Source organism: Cuculus canorus, chromosome 17, assembly GCF_017976375.1.
Source record: "Cuculus canorus isolate bCucCan1 chromosome 17, bCucCan1.pri, whole genome shotgun sequence".
Lineage (NCBI taxonomy): Eukaryota > Metazoa > Chordata > Aves > Cuculiformes > Cuculidae > Cuculus > Cuculus canorus.
Genome location: NC_071417.1, coordinates 1,238,841 through 1,257,366, shown reverse-complemented (window position 1 = coordinate 1,257,366; position 18,526 = coordinate 1,238,841). Strand labels below are relative to the sequence as shown.

At 37.4% G+C, this 18,526-nt stretch overlaps 2 protein-coding genes across 5 annotated transcripts in view; one reads left to right on the top strand and one right to left on the bottom strand.

The window, feature by feature from the left end:
• Window positions 1–11,980, top strand: part of CHFR (checkpoint with forkhead and ring finger domains) — a 24,202-nt gene extending 12,222 nt beyond the window's left edge. The window contains exons 7-18 of one of the 3 annotated variants that reach the window (XM_054082237.1): window positions 7–222; window positions 476–632; window positions 867–1,021; window positions 1,594–1,756; window positions 2,557–2,699; window positions 3,114–3,233; window positions 3,549–3,632; window positions 4,345–4,415; window positions 5,393–5,480; window positions 5,656–5,763; window positions 6,814–6,886; window positions 9,228–11,980. In XM_054082237.1, the coding sequence (XP_053938212.1) occupies window positions 7–222; window positions 476–632; window positions 867–1,021; window positions 1,594–1,756; window positions 2,557–2,699; window positions 3,114–3,233; window positions 3,549–3,632; window positions 4,345–4,415; window positions 5,393–5,480; window positions 5,656–5,763; window positions 6,814–6,886; window positions 9,228–9,270 (1,421 nt within the window). In that variant the 3' untranslated portion in view covers window positions 9,271–11,980. The remainder of the gene's footprint in view (window positions 1–6; window positions 223–475; window positions 633–866; window positions 1,022–1,593; window positions 1,757–2,556; window positions 2,700–3,113; window positions 3,234–3,548; window positions 3,633–4,344; window positions 4,416–5,392; window positions 5,481–5,655; window positions 5,764–6,813; window positions 6,887–9,227) is intronic. The other 2 variants (XM_054082236.1, XM_054082238.1) reach the window with 2 other exon arrangements.
• LOC104054698 (uncharacterized) overlaps window positions 10,954–18,526 on the bottom strand; it is a 39,369-nt gene continuing 31,796 nt past the window's right edge. The window contains exons 7-8 of one of the 2 annotated variants that reach the window (XR_008452710.1): window positions 17,367–18,526; window positions 10,954–15,819 (exon numbers count right to left, since the gene is read on the bottom strand). Coding sequence is in view for 1 of the 2 variants with exons in the window: in XM_054082235.1 (XP_053938210.1) it covers window positions 17,789–18,526 (738 nt within the window). In the remaining variant the exon portion in view is untranslated. The other variant, XM_054082235.1, reaches the window with a different exon arrangement.

Here is an 18,526-nt window from a genome sequence, read left to right as displayed (position 1 = left end):
TTGCAGGATCACAGTCCTCAGTTTTCACTCCTGTGCCTGCTTTTCCTGTCTTAGAATCTGCGTGTCAAAGAGTATTGCATGATGACCCTGGAAAGCTGGATACGGATACTGAAACTTCAGCAGTTGCTTCAGAAATCACTGACAAAGAAAAAGCAGAATCAGAAACTCAGAGGACGGAGGAGGAGGAAGGTTTGGAACCTGCTAAGAAGAAACTAAAAGGAGGCTAGTATACTACAGTATTGTGCAACTTACCCTGTGCTTCTTTATTATCATGTTATCATTGAAAGTTAGTTTAAAAAACTTAATTAGAAACTTAGTTATGTCTGTTTTTTCATAGAAGCCTTCTTCGGTCCTTCTTCAATTTGTTTCTTGCTTCATATTGGCTTGAAAATGTGAAAATAATGTCTTCACTTAAAAAAATGAGGTTAAAAAATCCTTCAAAAACTACATACTATGGAATGTTCTGTCTTTGTAGATGAAGATGCTTGTCCAAATCTTCCACCAGCAGCACCAAATGAATGTGTAATTAGAATTGGCTCAGAAGATGCAAGAACATCAAATGTGAAACCAGATAAGATGGAAGAAACATTAACTTGCATTATCTGCCAAGAACTGCTGCATGACTGCGTAAGGTATGTATGATTGACAAAAGCTGTAATCGTATGGTAAGAATATATGAAGTTCAGTGACAAGCGTTTGAGGAGGCCAGGATATTTTGGGTTTTCACAACCTTCTGAGATGTATGTGTGTCTATATAGTCAAGTCAATGCTAAATATTTTTCTGAGTGTTGTGAATGTATCTGAAAAATGAAGGATTTGTGATTTGACTCCATTTATGTATTTGTTTTCATGTTTGTGTTTTGCAGCTTGCAGCCTTGTATGCATACTTTTTGTGCTGCCTGCTACTCAGGGTGGATGGAAAGATCTTCTCTATGTCCAACTTGTCGTTGTCCAGTAGAACGTATTTGTAAAAATCACATATTGAACAACCTGGTTGAAGCTTATCTGATTCAGCATCCAGGCAAGTTGAACAGTGTATAAACAGAATCGGATGTATTTCACACATTAGCTGTGTAATTGATGTGTGCACAAGACTGTTTATTAATTTTTTATATATGGGTTATTGCTCTGCTATTTTCTTTGATGTGGCTGTAAGATGTACATTAAATATAACAATAACTTGTAGTATTTGAAATAGTTGGTGAGAATTGAAGATGATTTAATACTATAACTGAGTATACTAAGAATTCTTAATTTTATTTTGCTACTTAATCAGAATAAGGATACCAGTTTTATCAAATACGAGACACTGATTAGGCCAGCAAAACTCAGATACTTCTGAAAAATATGCTAGTATATGGATTTAATTATCTTGATTATGGCCGCTTGAAAACAAAGCCTAAGTTGCCTGGTACTACAATTCCATTAACAGAGAGGGGAATTTAACTAAGGTCTTCTAGAACTCTGTTATCCAAAAATAAGTTTTATGGAAATGAAAACAAAATAAACATAACTGCGCTATCAAATAAGTGTGCGGATAAGGGATGTGAGCTGTTCTTCTATCTTGAAATGTGAATTGGATTCTCATGGCAGACAAATGTCGTAATGAAGATGATGTACGTAGCATGGATGCTAGAAACAAAATTACTCAAGACATGCTGCAACCTAAGGTGCGGAGATCTTTTTCAGATGAGGAAGGAAGTTCTGAAGATTTGTTGGAATTGTCAGATGTAGATAGTGAATCTTCAGATATCAGGTATGTCTGTTTCAATTGTGTGCTGAATTAGGTTTACTTATGTTTGAACACACAAACCCACAAACTGAGCTAGTTTCACAAACACTGTTGTTGCTGGTAGTGTTTCCGTGATCATTGCCAGAATGAATCTTATTTTTGTTTTCAGGTAAGTTCTTTCTTAACAGTAATTATCTTGGCAATTCTACTGGCCATCCTACTTGAGTCTTCCTTGAAGTTCAATGAGATTGAGTTAATGCCCAGCAGTTCTATCCTGTTGCTTTAGTGAAAACTGGTTTCTGCCTAAGATCTTGTCAGGAGATAAAGCAGTCCATGACCCTATGAGTGCAGCTGCAGTGACTAATTCCTCATGTGTCTGGAATGCTACTTTCACCAGGTGTGGGGTACTGAAGCAGCTGATGCTCGACCTAGGGATTCCCAGGCACAGAAATATCTCCTCTTTACTTCCAACAGCAAATATTTTTTGCTGTGTCTAGAGGGAAACAGAAAAACTCTTCCTGTAGTTAACTATTCCAACTTTGTTCCTCTCTTTCTTGTTCTCTCAATTCTAGTTACACCACTCTCTTTTTTTAAAAAAAAAAACTACTATGGGAATACTACAAAATACAAAGATTTTATCTGTAACAAATACAGCAGTCTTTATAGATGTGAGGTACTGAGTTATGTAAACTTCCGTATGTTACTGGATGAAGAAATTGCAAATTTAAAATATGAAAGTATGACCAACCCTGTCTAGCACAGGAATATGAGTTACATTTGTATTTGTTGGCTGTGATTTCCTATGACCTTATTTGATTTTTCAGTCAGCCATATATAGTCTGCAGACAGTGCCCAGGGTATCGAAGACACTCTGTTCCAGCTCTGCCTGGCACAGGCCAAGAGACAGAAGCAGGAGGAGTACAAGCACTGGGAGATGCGCCATCTACATCAGCCAACTTCCCTGCGGGTCAGTGTCATGGAATCTTCTCAGAAGTGTGATACTAAACTAGTCCAACTCATACGCTCCTTATGAACTAAGCAAGCTTACTCTCATAGTACTGTGGGAGTAACACCTCTTCACATAGGTGTCTTTGCAAATACCATGAGATTTGACCATGGTTTTTCTGTGGTTGTACAGAATAGACTGTTGATGGTTGATAGTTCCTAAACTAGTCTACATGCTGAAGTATTTTACACACCTGTGTAGTTCAGAAGTCTGCAATTTTTCTGTTCTTTTATAGAATCTTTGTAAAAAATATATTACTTGCTTGTTACTTTCTTATTCTTATGTTGCAAATATTCATTAAAGATTCCTAGTCCAGATTGCAGTTGTGTACACTGATCAGTCTTATCGTTTTTTTTCTGTCTTCAATTCATCTAGCTGTCCAGGAATATGTGTGTCCTGCCCAAGGAAGTCATGTAATATGCACCTGCTGCTTCCAGCCGATGCCTGACCGAAGAGCAGAACGTGAACAGAATCCTCATGTAGCTCCTCAGCAATGTATGTACTTTTTTTTTTAAAAAAAAATCTTGGCTACAGAGCTAAATATCTCCTTATTTCTAATTAAACTAAAGTTTACTTTGAAGAGTATTGTTTATTAAAATATTATTAATCTGGACTCTTGTAGTGATAGCATGAAAGAATCTTCCTTTATAAAATGTATTATTCCTTTATAGAGTGTATTTTAAATGAGAAAGTTGTGGGGTTCTTAACCAAGTTTATCAAGGCACTATTGTTTTTGATTTATAAGAACAAAAGCTGTTGAGTTTTATCATGGACAGGTCCTTACAGAGGTTTTCTTTTGTTATTTTACAGGCACAGTTTGTCTGCAACCCTTTTGTCACTTGTACTGGGGCTGCACTCGGATGGCATGTTTTGGCTGTTTGGCACCATTCTGTGGTATTGTGGAATAATCTGTTTCTTATGAGCCTGCTCACTTTGCAATAATGTCTGTCTGTCTTGAACTTTAGGTAATTTAAGAAATACAATAGTTTGTAGCACAGTCATGCAAAAGGATGCAAAGGCTGTGTCCTCACATCACAAACAAAAAATTCTGTAGTGGTATGTGTCTTAATTTTGAGGTGATTTAATTTCTAGTCTTCATATCATATTGGGCTTTAAAAACTGAACTTGTTGAGCACAATGCTCTTCTGTTTAAAAAGAATCATGGTGTATTTCAGCCCAGTAAGAGAATCATACAAATCAATGCCAGAGCTCTGAACATCTAGTGTTAACTGATTATAAAAGAACCTTACACTCCTAAACGTGCAGACTTATGAAACCTGAGGATTTAGACATTTTTCAAAAGTAATTTGAAACAGTTGAAATTACCTGGCTAATGGAATACACTTTAATAGCACTGGCAGTTTGTGCAGAGCTGTGGTAGTGTTTGCGAACAAAAGGTGAAATAGTAAAATCTCAACGTCTTGTCATCGATTGCCGTTGGCAGTTACATATCACATGCTTTAGCACATGTTGGATGTAGCCATTTATTTGGTGCTCATATGAGTCTCTGCACATTATTTAGGGAAACAGAAGAACCTTTAGAAAATCTGTGAGAGCTGTGGGTTTGGGAAAAGAAACTAAGTTTTCTTCTTCTTGTTCTGATTAGAAATAAATCTTGGTGATAAGTGTTTAGATGGAGTCCTAAATAACAACCACTACGAGTCAGATATTCTAAAGGTATGTTTAAACATCATTGTGTGATGCGTAATAGTATGTGTACAAAGCTTAAGATGTACTTACTCGTGAAATGGTAGCGATGTGGTGCCTAACGGTTACAGTGACAGCATTGTGTAACTTGCAGCACATGATTCTGAAAGGCAAGCTTAATGAGCTCCAAACATTTAGCTGGACCAAAGTTGTAGTTACTGTATCTGGATTGGGAGTATTTTAGGGTGATAATTTGTCTCTTTCAGTCTCTGTGTAAGAGGGCATCTTATTCTAGAGATGCGTTCTATTCTGTACCAACTCTTCCTGTACCACCCAAAGTAACAACAAGAACAAAAAAAAAACCACTTCCATGCAGTCCGGATGGTTAATTTCTCCAATGTCTCTGCCTGACGGGTCAGGCCAAAATTCTAGACATAACTTCTTGGCTTTGAGTGTAAATGACTGATAGACGCACTGTTGAATTCACATGTATTTGGTTGTTAAATCCTAAAGTAAAGATATTTTAAAGAGTGAAAGAATAAAAAGTATTTTCCTTGTATGAAGTATTTGTTAGGAAAGCCAATTTCTGTGGTCAAAATGTAACATTTGAAGGAGAACTAGGAGAAAAATAATTCACTAAAAATATACCAGGAATAAAAGGCTTGTTAAATATTTTTTCCAGACAAGTTAAAGTTCATGACAGGTTACATAGATAATGTTTTGCCCATGTCATAATGGGGTTATATAAATCAGGTAAACTGGATGAAACCTTGATTTAAGGTAAATGAAAGTGTGTCATCTTCAGAAAAAAAGATACTGAGTGGAAGGTTTTATTGGTGATGTGAGAGTATCATGCGAATTAAGTTAGAGATATTCTTGTAATTAGCATTAGCCCATTTTGAAAACGTAATTAAATCTAGATTTGGAAATATTTGAGGGTAAATGGCTTCATTGCTCTTTAATGCTGGAAATTTCTCTAGATTAAACACTTAAATTGCTCATTTCAGGATTACCTGGCATCCAGGGGTTTGACATGGAAAAATATGTTAAATGAAAGTCTCTTAGCTCTTCAAAGAGGAGTTTTTATGTTGTCAGGTATGTTTTATATCCATTTATGTCCATGTATAGCTCTTTTTCTGTATATAACTCAGTAATGTTATCACGAGGTTTGAAGTTCTGTGAATGTGATTAGTGCCATCATGACATATTTCTTAAATCTGATTTCTCAAGCCTTACACTGATAAAATGTACAAACTGTTTTTTTCCGCAGATTACAGAATTACTGGGAACACAGTGCTTTGCTACTGTTGTGGCCTTCGCAGCTTTCGAGAACTTGCCTACCAGTACAGGCAGAATATTCCTGTTGCTGAATTGCCAGGTCGGGGATAGCTTCACACAGTAAGGGGGGGAAAGAAATTTCAAGAGTTAAAGTCAGTTTTATCTTTGTATCCTTGTTTTTTTTAAGCATGATCACATAGCCCAGCGCAAATCTCTTTGCAGTGCTGATGTCTTATGCTGATTGCTTTGCTTCTCAGTTGCTAAGTTTGCTTATAGTTATTGTCAGACCTCCTAAAGGAATCTTTTCTTTCTGTATGATTTCTCATCTGTAGATTAAATGTATCTGCATAGTGAAAAGAGGAAGTAAGTAAAGTCCAGAATATTGTCAGCTAGTTGCTCTAATTTAATTTATTTTCCTATTTAAATAAAACTATGAACCTCCTGGAGAAATTCACATTTTACCAGCTCTCAGCTAGGAACAAGAATCTTTTCATAAATTAATTCTAAGTCTATTTGCATTTATGGTTTTAGTATAAAATGGCATGGAAGCAACTGTGCCTCCTTTGTAGCCAAATCAGTTGAGAACAGAAGCTCTCCCAAAACGCTACTTTAAAATGTTATTTCTGTCCATCTAGTTCCCACTGTTAGAAACAGCTTTTGCTGCAGTGAGTGATGAGAGACAGCCTGCCTTGTTTCTCCTTAGCATTGCTTTTCATTTTAGTGTAATGGTCTGCTGCACAGCTGAGTTACAACATGTGTGAAAGTAGGGAAATCCAGCAAACTCTGCTCAAACTATTTTCTTTCGAATAGAGCTATATCTCGATATATGCCTGTTGTCTTAAACTCTACAGTCCATCTCTACTAAAGTAAATAGTAAAATTTCAGTTGACAGCACTGAGAACCAAATCCTTTCATCTTAAGTCTATATGAGCCTAATATTCAGAATAAATTGTTTGTCCTTCACTAAGTGTTTGCTTTGTTTCTGGAAAGGTGAACCAATATAGTTTACAGTCATTTCTTGCCAATTACGTCTTGTTTCTCTGCAAAGCCTGCTCTGATGTGTAACCACCATTAGCAATGGCTTAGGAATCTCCACGAAGTTATTATAACTCCTGTGATAGACGCAGTATTTCATATGCTCTTTTTGCAGTGACTGTCACATCACGTCCTGATTGCTACTGGGGGCGCAACTGTCGGACTCAGGTCAAAGCACATCATGCCATGTAAGTTTTACAAGTTAGAAAGTGGTCTGAGGTTTTGTTTCCTTTTGAAAGAAAAAAAAACAATCAAAACCCCAACCTTTGAGGAGGCAGAAATTGCATGAGTAATGGTACGGCAGCAGAAGCAGAAGTGAGTGAGCTTTGGGGGTTTTTTTTTGGGTTTTTTTTGTCATTTTGGTTCTTAACACAACCTTGAAATGAGCCCTTCATGCATGTCAGAAGGGCACTGCTAGCAATTCGAAGTTGATGTAAACCATTGCTGATGCTTCTTGAGTCTTGTTTTCCACCCACAACTCCCCCTTCATTCTTCTTCTTCTCCCAACGAAGCAGCTTCTCATTTGCTTGAGTCTGAGTGATGCTTAAAAACACTGAATATACAATAATTAGCCCTGTCCTATTTCCATTCGAAACTGTGAGAGAGACCCTTTTAGTGAAGTGCAACATACTTTGAAGGGGTAAACTGGTGGGAACAACTTGCTATAGGAGAAGCAAGAGAACGTTGGAAGATGTAACATTAGGAACCTGCTGTGGTTTAGAAGTTCCTGGGTTTGGAGGAGTTTCTGGGTGCTACACCTCTGACCCAAGCGATCTGGCATATGGTAAAAATTAAATACTGAGCCTGAAAAAAGAGATTAACTTTCTACTTCTCAAGTGTTTTAATATATGTAGGGGACACAGATTTCTGGTGTCTGGTCACTCATGGGAAATGTCCATCCAAAATAAATCAAGGTCCTTGATGTAAAAACATCAAGGCCACTGATAACTGGTGCATTTTCATTCTTAACGAAAGATGCACCTGTGGTAAGGCTAATATTAAAGACCTGTAAAACAAAACAAAAATTATCTACCTAGAAGCTAACTGGTTCCAGGGAGTGTAGAAAAATCGTACTAGCTATATGAATAATTCTCTAAATTCTCAGTGCAATTTAAGATAGAAGAGCTGTTACACCTTATTGAGAAATTGCTTTAATGTATAGTAGATTCTGCAGTATCTTTCTAATGCTGCAGCAAACATATGTACTTAGTATAATTCCTTTAATATTTCAGGTACTGTGGGTTGAAAATAACCAATCTGTACAGCTCATGCAAGCAGATCATGAGAAAGACTTATAAAATATTCATCCTCTGTCTCTTACAAATTCAGAGAATTTTACCGAATAATTTTCGAAAATTATTTGGGATTTAAGTTGCAGATGTAATTCCAAGCACCGCTGCTCTCTGTAACTTGGTGTTACAGGACCGTCTGTGTTCCAAGGAAGGTTTTGTTTTGAAATGTTAGAGAGTTAATTCAGTATCAAAGCACTCACCAGTCATCTCTTTTCATATTATTGTGGATAATTTCATCTAGAATGGAAATGACTCAGTGTTTTTCCTTTTTTTTTCTTTCTCTTTTTTTTTTTTTTTTTTTTTTTTTTAAATTTGAGCATTACCTGTTCCCAGAACTTTACTGGCTGCTGCTCCTAGTTCCTAAAATCCATAAGAAGCAAACAATCCTGTCATACTACTCCTAGATATCAAGTTACAGTGTTTTTAGTTGAGCTGTTTTGCTGAGTAGTTTGGTTATGCAAGCAAGGTTTCTTTCTGATCTTTGATCTAATTCAGCAAGAGGGAGAAAAATCGTGTTCTCTTTTCCGTCATCTCTTCCACGTGTACATGTATACACACACTCAACACCCGAGCTTCTGTTGTAGTTATGCATTGGGGGATGTATAACCCAAGTAAGGAAAACAGAGAATGAATAGTGAGGTATTCTTGGGAACTGGAAAGAAGTGCCTCGTAAAAAAAACTGTGTTATCTACTTAATTCAAGAAGGTGGGCTTGCTGTTCCCATGCATCTAAATAATACAGGATGAGAAAACCTTATGTTTTTCTTTCCAGAAAAAGATTTTCAGGTAGTGAAGGAATACGTTTATGATAAAATGCATTATTAGCCTGGTTCATTCTAGTTCATAGTGACTTGTGTAATGCTCTTTACTAAAAGTTACTGATGTCTCATAGGGCAAAATTAATTTGCTGATTCCTCCTTTAATTGTCTTCTGAGTTTGAAGTAGGCAGAAGTATAGAGGAATGCTTTTAAAAACAGGCTTTCTGTGTGCATAATAAAACTGACAATGGTTAGGCAGGAGAGATGCTGAAAAACCTGTTACAGACAACATGGTGGTAAAGTATGATCTAAACATATTCTGAAAAATAGGTATGTTAGTTAGCATGTAAATGTTCTGCTTTAAACTGTTTAACATTTAAAATACCCTGTTGAAAGATGCCGATTGTTTTTTGTTGCCTGACTTCTGACAACTTTGTTACATTTTAATACTTTTTGTTGTTTGTTTTTTTTTTATTTTAGGAAATTCAATCACATTTGTGAACAAACACGATTCAAGAACTGAACACTTGTAGTCTGTAGAGAGGGGACAAAAACCTGTTACAGTGCGTGTACAGTTCAAGGTTTCAGGGGATCTTCTCAGTTCCCCCATAGCAGGGAATCAGTAACTTTTGCATCAGGCAATCTGGTGTGAACTTTTTAATTTGTAGAATTTACAGCTGTACATGAATAAGGTAGATTTTTTTTTTTCCCAAGAAAGTCCAGCAAGCATTGCATTCCATCCTCACCACTACAGTGTCTCTGTGTCACTTCAGTGAAGAACACAAACAGAAATCACACACACAAACCAGCCATATCTTGGGAAGACCTAAGAATAAGGAGTGTATTTGCACTACTTGTGAAGAAACTAAGAAAAATCTTTAGACGTAAAATAGAAATGTTTTGTAAAAGTATCTGATGGATATTTCAAGAGCCATTAATATTTAAGCAGAAAATTGTCAGTGTATATTTGTAACTGCATTTTGCGGTAGTCTGATATTTTGTTGCTACCCATTGCATTTGGACTAGAAACCACATTAATATTCACTTCTAAAAAAATCCGTCCGTTAAACAGCTGTTTCAGCTTAAAGCTTCTACCATCTGTGCAGTGGTATAGTGGAAGTAGTACAGTTTCTTTTCTTAGTTTCGTCATATTGATGTTTTTATTCACATGAAATTACAAAAATCATTGCACAAAAATTTGAAAATCACATTTAAAGTTCACGTAATACTTGAAGCAGAACAGACTTCTGCTAATATTATTTCTGTAATGTTTTATATCAGAAGACCAAACAGTGCTTTTGACATAGAGCAGCCAGTAGGACACACTGGTTAATTTTTTTTTATTGCTTTTTTAGTTTGATACTGTGTGCTATAAAAATGTACCTCTGCCATGCAGCTGTTCTCTAGCATGCATACACTGGTGAAAACGTAGAAAAAGCTATACTTTAAAATGGAATATAGCAGCTTTACTGGAAGGAACAATCTTACCGAAAATAATTCAGTTTGGACGCATTGTAGCAATATGAAGGCATTTCTGGATAGGGATGATGAAGGGGAACGCTGGTGTCACTGACATAAAAAAAAGTAGATTTTATTTCCATGCCTTCTGCAGAGCTCATTCAGGAAATGTCCCAAAAGTGATTAAAATAAAAATAAAAATTTCCCAACACCACCTGCTTCTCCCCTACAAATTGATGTGAGCTGATCTGTTCATCATAATCTGGTAGCTAACGTTGACGAACCTCAACCGGGACCAATTTTTCTTTTTCATCATACCTAGAAGAGTGGAACGGAATGAGAAGAAAGCATAAACTTACCTCTGTAGATGCCATGTTGGTTTTAAGTATGCCTTATTTTATGAGCAGGATTTATACTTCAATGCGACGAAGTGTACACACAGTATCTTGTAATATAATGGAGCACAAATGACGCAGCACATCCTGTCTGCTGGTGTCAGTGAATTAAAAAACAATTTACAATAATGCACATCTTAACATGAATGCTGATTAGAATGATGCATTTCTGTTTAGATTGTTATTTTTTGAAATAACTGTTGCGAGGATGGGTCTCTTGACCATGCCCGTATGCTATTAAAACTACACTTTGGTGTGGACTTCTCTTCCTAGTCTCTGGGCATTTTCTCCTGTGAGTAGGATTGAAATTGGATCTGGAATAATACTTGAAACTTCTTTTAGCAACAACAGTGTGTTTCTGTCTTTTAGTATTATTAACAATGTTCTGTTGCTTCTGTATTTGTATTTTATATTTAGATTTTTTTTTTTTAATGGCTATTGTATCTTCTCAGGACAACCATTCCCGGCTGGTTTTGATCTCATTTTTATCTCTGGCTGTGCACGTAGCAAATTGAGTGCAGTTGTGGAGGTCAAGCGTATGCACATTATATGCAGAAATGTGCTTTGCGTTCTCATTCACCACTTCCCACACCCCAGGTGGGCTTTCAGCATGAGCTTGTCACTGTGCTGGTGTTCAAGCTGCTTGTGCTGATTTTATTTGTGTTGGTCAAAAATAATGTATCTACAGTCCTACCTACAACCTCGCTTGCACTTAACTCGAGTTATGTTTGTGTAGGGATGTGTTATGTGACTTTAAGAAAAAAAAAAAAAGATGGGAAAAACAACAGAACTCACGTATTTAACATCTAAACTACCTGTGCAGTAGAGGTTCTTCAGATTCCTTTTATAATCCCCTCTTCCTTTTCCCTGTTACAGATACTGAATCTGCCTTTCTATGCATATAGGGTTGCGGTAGTGCAATGGAATGAAGGGATTTTTTTGTCATTTATATTGTACCAGTAAGAGATGAGAAATTAACTTGTGATGGGGAGGGTGAATAAAACCTGATCTTTATATACTCTTAAGTAAGTAAGAGTATCTGTCATGGGTATTACATACTCTATACATTAGACCTTTTTTAAATGTATGGTTACCAGGTGATAGTTAATGTGATAAATGTTATGAACTATGCTTGGTGTAATTGTTTAAAGACTGTAAAGTTGCAGCATATTTTTAACTTGTCTAAAGCACACACCCCCACCTCCTTTATAAGAGATATTTGGAAGCTGAGCATGAAATGTGGTAGAATAGATGTTGTAAAAACCAAGGTGATTATGATAGGATTTGACATAGTGGTGAACAAGGTATATAGTGTCTCTTTTTGAGAAAGTTCTTTTATAAAGAAGGTGGAGAGTAGTTCTTCCAGTTCTCTTTTGTGATTTATTTTTTTTCCTGAATTAAGAAGTTATTAATTAAAACAAACAAAAAAAAAAAGGATATTCACTGAAGTTGTCTGTTTCTGTTTCTTCTGTGGCATTTTCTCTCACCACAGAAATGAATGTATGCAACACTTCCTAATGCTTGGTCAAGCTATTTGAATGTTGAGATTTTACAACTCAATATTATCCTTACACTTGTAGTGACTGAAAACGACAGGAGTCTTTTCATCGTTCCAAGCAATTATCTCAAAACTTTCTTAAGAGTGATGATATCCCAAAGGATCGTCAGTATCCCTGCAGGATTTGTAACTAAGGATATAAGTGAAAGAATTAATTTTTGTCAACCAGATGACTTCAAGATGCTAGTAAATAAGTTTACTACTTTTAAAAAAGTAGATAGTATTTTAATTTCTTGCAACACTGTAAAAGCTGAAGTGACAAGCATTATACCACTATTGATTTAACAGCAGACTAGAGATGATGATTGTTATATTGTGTTTATCTTTCCAATGACCTAATTTGCATAAATGGGAAGATTTCAAATGGCTACTAGTAACAGAACTTTTTCTGACCAGAACTTTTCCCTTGCTGAGTAGATAGGAGGACTCATCAGGTCCCCATTCTAGCTGATGTGGAAGACAGTGATGCCAGAGTTGTAAGCTTCACATCACAGCTTGGCATCCTAGGATCTTCGCGCTGCTGCCATTCCCATAGCTGAAGCTGGATATTTAACTAATCTATATTGCCATTCTCAAACCAGCTGTCATTTGTTCTTCAGACTAAATTTATGGGAAAAACAAACTTACGATTAAGTAACATGAAAGTGAAAGTGCTGGGTTGTTCTGTACATCATAAAGACAAGCTGACAGACCTTAAAACTTGAAATGATTTGACTTGCTCTGCATTTACATTGGGGGATTTAAGTGTTTTCTACCCTATTATGTCAACAAATGACTTGTAACTAATTTAGTTTGAGGAAGCTGCTTATTTTGGATTTATGCTCTTTCAAGTGATCAGTTGTGGCATAGGATATGCTCTTCCAAGCACACCCTCAATAAAGAATAGTATGCTGGTAGCATGATTGTGAGATAGACAATGCAATATATGGCCTTCTACAGATGGAATATCTGACAACATACTAATCTCAACAGTTAATCTGAAACCCCTCATTGTGTCTTGAGTATTTAAATCAGCAACTGCGTAGGACAATTTGTGTTTTAAGCTCTGATATGGTTTTCCTTGAACTTAATAGAAAAAGTGGTGTTTGACACTCCAGGATCAATCATTACCTCATTCATTCTGCAAGCAAAATCCACCCATTTTGTATGAATTCCTAGTCTTCAGCAGAACTCTGCAGTGCAGATGGCTTAGCCTGCAGCAAGAGCTTACGGAAGTAAGTTGATTCAAGTAAAAGGAGTTAGGCACTTGAGAAGAAAATGCTCAATTCTAAATTATGCTCTGAAAATCTGGTTTCTTATGGCCTCTTAGCAATTCCTGCTGGAAAGGGGCCTTGTTTTGTAGAGTCTGTCCTCTAAAAATAAACCAACAGTCACTGTGTTACTGGAAGTTAGGAAAAGGATCTCTTGGCTTTAAAAAGAATATGTGGGGATTTTGCATTTTTTCCACCTATTTTATCTAACATTCTTTCTCTGTGATGTCTAGGAGCTGAAATACCACTTACACAATTCCAAGGAATAACTTCTGAAGAAAACTAATTATACTGTTTCCCACAGCAATGCTTAATATGCAAAGATTGCTTCTAAATCTGCTTTTCAGGTCATCCTTCTTTTCTTCACACTCCACCATTTTGACTTTCAATGAGGTAATTTCACCCTTAAGCTCATTAGTTTCCATAGGAAATGAATTATAAAAAATGCTAAGTGTGTCATATGAGGTTTAACATCAAAGACATTTCTAGACGGACCATGAATATATGTTGAAGCTATATTTGGTCTCTGCTGGGTATTCTTTTCAGCGCTGCTGAGTTTCAGTTGCTTGCTTTCATTAGGTAAGTGTGGCTTAGGCCCTCTCTTTTTTCCTTGCAATCCAAATTAATCTTTAGTTGTTTAGAATAAAATCTTGTAGCTGACTGGGCTATTTGAGTCAGATGTGTTCTGTCATGGCTCATGTGCCCTTCTTATGGGGGAAAAACCCAGTTATGAGTAGGATGCTTTGTAACCAGCTGCTCTTAAAGCAAAGTTAGATTTCTGACCAGAAACCTCAGTTCATGTTTCTGCTAGGAAGTTATAAATTGATTTCTCTTTCTACTCTGAGTCCTCAATGTTAGAATGCATTAACTGCATGTTAAATCTTTTAGATTCTTTTCCTAATAAGCCTGCATTCTTAACCACTTCAGCTACCTGACAGTAAGAAACCTGGCACGCAGAAGTCTTGGCAGCCTTCAGAGCTTCAAGCTTTTATTTTGAAGCTCCGTTTCCAACAATGAAAAAAGAGGGAATGCCCACATATTTTTGTCCCATTCAGTCTACCTAACACGGTGAGGAGTTGCCTAGTATATTCCAGAATAATTCATTAACATAAAAGTGAACATTCTTCAAATTCAGTTTTACTGAAAATAATACTCCTTCTGTTCATTAGCTCCATAACATTTTTGGACATTTTTTCCCATGCAGTTGTGATTGAAGCTACTTTCCTCCTCTTCAGCAAGTCTTTAGCATGTTTATCCCATTTGCTGCTTGGTTACAGTATGCAAAATTGCACAGTAAACTGACTGCATTATCACAAAGGTAGAACTGAATCCTGAGGTTGTGCACGAGTTGTGAGGTTTTCTGTCACTAAAAAGTGGCAGCATAAATCTTGGAAGTAATACAGCTGTTAGGAACAAAATAGATGGTGGAAGTAATACTATTTAAAAACTAATCATAGCCAATATTTACAGCTGAGAGTATTGGAGCACTTTATTCCACCTGGAGCTTTCAGAACTTAGAATCATACTAGGTTGGAAAAGACCTCTAGGATCATCGAGTCCAACCAAATTCTTAAATTTGTGCTATGACTTTTTTTTTTGAAGAGTCTAGGTAGAAGATGTTTCTGCAGGGGGAAAAAGAGGAGAATCACAAAACAGTTTCTTTAGCTGTAAGAGGAAGAAAATATTTTATAAATTCTTTGAAGGTACAAAATAAAACACAAATGCCTCTTTAGCAGCTGAGTTTAGTGACCTGCCTAAAACCAATTTAGGAACGTCCAAAGGAAAGCCAGGAACTCAAGCTGAAGTCTCCTCTTGTGGTACTGCTGGCTTGTCAGGACTGGCTAAGAGCGAGAGGACGGTCTGTGTGTACCTGTGCTATGCTTCAGCATGGGTTGGTGGCAGAGGACATCACCTTCACACTGGTCTATCAGCCACACCTGCTCTGAGAATCAGCAGCATTGTTCAGTCTCGCATATCCTTCAAGAGGAGAGGGCTTCTGCCAACGTATGTATGTATATGGTCCATGCTGAGTATATTCTGATTTAGCATCTCGCGTATAATTGGTTATGGAGTGCTACGACAGGACACGGTGGAAGGGGTTGCAGTGTGAAGTTAAGCAGTGTGTGAAAGGGAATCCAGACTCCACAGAAATCAGCTGCTGGCAGCTTCTTCACAGGTGGCAGCTTCTTCACAGGGTTAGAAAAATCTGTTCTAGGTAGCAGAGGAAGTCATTGTCACCTCCTTATCTTGCTAGGAAAAACCAAACAGCATGCGGTCCTTGGGTGTTCACTGACTGAGTGATGCAGAAGCTTTTGTGCTCTTTCCATTGCAGCAGGCGATACTGGAGTGGCTGCACTGGGATGTGCCACGCGGTGCACTGGTGCTCTGAGGTAATGTCCTTACAGCTTAGCCTTTCAGCCAAATAAACAAAAGGAGTGTCATCACTTTGGAGAAATGAATAGTTAAACATGCTCTTATTGAAAAAGCCGCTTTTTCCAGCCCTTCAAATATAGTTACTGTCAATAAGGGAACATAAGGATTTTTCAAAAGTAGATTTTAGTACTTAAGTCTTTAGAAATGTAATAAGTAACAGAACATAGACTCTGAGTTACAATGTATATGAATTTGATGCAGTGGAAGTTATTCTTAGAGTACTGAAGATATCTAAATGCTTTCTTATAAATATATTAATTCTTCCCTTTGAGACATGTAGCATTAATTTAAAAAAAAATCAACAAAAAACTTCAATAACAAAAAAAACCCCACAAAGTGGAGCCAGACTTTTGTGCTTCAGAATTATTCAACACCAGCTGGTAATAACAAATGCAGATACTTGTTTGTTGTTCATGTTTGAGTCAGCTGCTAAAGGGTATATATGGTTTTGCTTCCACTGCTACTAGATGCAAAGTTTTATGTCTATGTAGACATGTAAACACACACACAAAATATAAGGTAAAACCTACAATCTTGTGTTGCGTATCTCAGATGATAATAAGTGGCAAATGGAAGCTGTAAGAGCAGGTGAAATCATAAATAATTCAGATAAATATTTCAGGAATCACACTGGCATGCCTTCACACAGAAGGATTAAGATAACTCGATGCACACTGTAGCTAATAGAGGGGAAGACTGGTACGGAAGATTGCTTTCTGACACCTGTTTTATGACACACTATTGTTTCAAAACAACGTGCTGTGTCAGCTGCAAAACACAGTTTCCCATGGAATTTCTTTCATTTAAGAAAGTAAAATATTTCTGAGTTGTGTCCTGAATTTGCAGGAATTTTGTGAAGATAGGAAAATATCACCAGGAGGCAAGTAAAATACTGATGGCATTATTAAAGGCAATAGGACTAGCAGGCTTCCCTTTGGTTCAGTGTTCCGTTGAATGCCCTGGATTTGTGATCAATGAGGCACAGCCACTTAGTAGTTCATGTCTAAAGAAAGTAAGCATTCAAAATTTGCCCCATTTAATTTTGTCTTTTGAATCTTGCCTGCTAGAGGAAGGGAAATAGTTCCCTAGTCAATGTGCGTTACCAGCAATAAATAGCTGGTGGATATAGGATCAGAGCAGCTGCAAATATCCAAGTGTTGGATGCTGGAGACTATTCCTAGTATTTCAGTGTTTTTGCATACATGCTGCTGTTGCCATGAGGAGTCACTTAAAAATGTAGTGGCCTGAGGTGTTTTAAGCCTATGTAGATGTAACAAAAATAAAGCTACACTAGACTTTTATAGAACAAGCATCCAGTATTGGGTTGCTCAGCTTGTCTGTACACTTCTCTAAAGAGTTATAAGATAACCATGGTCTTTAATATTAGAGATGCTAATGCTTGGTAAACTTTGTGCTAGAGTACAGGTTATGAAATGCGTAAAATTAAGTCTGCAAAACCGTACACAAACATGCATGATTGAATTCTTATCCTTGGCTTGGCAAGGCTTGGATTGTACAGGCATACCTACAAATAGAATTGAACTCCTAGCTCCCAGGAGAAAGACTGAAGTGATTCCACAGTGACAGAAGACTGATTTACATTTCAGATATAAACCAGGATGTAACCATCTCGGATGCCTTTCATTTCTCACTCTAGAGAAGGTTTCTGCAGCCTGAAGTACCTTTTCAGAGGATGCTTTCTTGTATAACCCACAGGAAAATTCCATGCAGAATGGAGATGAGGATAGTGAGCATAAGGGAAGATGGTATTTGTGCTGCAGTATGTATAGTGGTAATCCCAATCCCAAGAGATGGGAAGCAAAGATCCCTCTTAAAATTGCATCTATCTATGACTGCTGTGCTCAGCTACCTGACACAGCTTCTGCTGTGATCATATCCCTTTTGCCTCTGTTTTTGTGAACTGATGTTTTAGTCTTTCTGAGGGTGTCACTGGACTGAAGCTTGGCATAGCGTATGAGCAGCTAGGGCAGCACAGTTCTGTGAGGTCTCAGTAGTATTAGCATCTACAGCTGATGAGCTCTGCTGGTCCCTGGAAGAGCTGGGAGCCTTCACCTGACCTTTGTATAAACCAGGGGATTTTGCCCAAACAGGCAGATTTGATGTGAAGCTGGCAGAACTGCTCCCTTCAACAGTCAGAACCACTGGCTGTTCATCGGCCACAGCTGGAGCACACACAGTGTTTTGCTCTGGCAGATGATCTCCACATTGACTAAGATGCTCTGCTAGGACCAGAGGCTGCTGATCATCTCCTTCTTCAGAAATAACAAAAACCGGTTTGTTTTTATCTGTTTCTACCATAAGCTCCTTTGTTTTTGAACCATTGACCAAGTTGATTTTCAGTGAGTTGGAGCTCTCTAGAGGATTTTGGGGGCTTTGGCTGTTAACTGGAGATCCTGCCCCACGATGTCTTGTGGGATCCAAGGACTTCACATGTTTGCTGTCAGGAGAACTGGCTAAAAATCCAAAATAAGGATTCCCAAACCTGGATTTCTTCAAATTGCAGGAGCTTAGCTTGCGGTGCCTTTGTGCAGACAGTGTGAGGGGGTAGGAGGCATTACTGGCAGATGAGTCAGAGTAAATAGTCTCTGATGCTCCCTCTATCTCAGTGGCTGAGATTACCTTTCTGGTTGGGGCACCTTGAGATCTTGCAGCTGTAGGAAAACC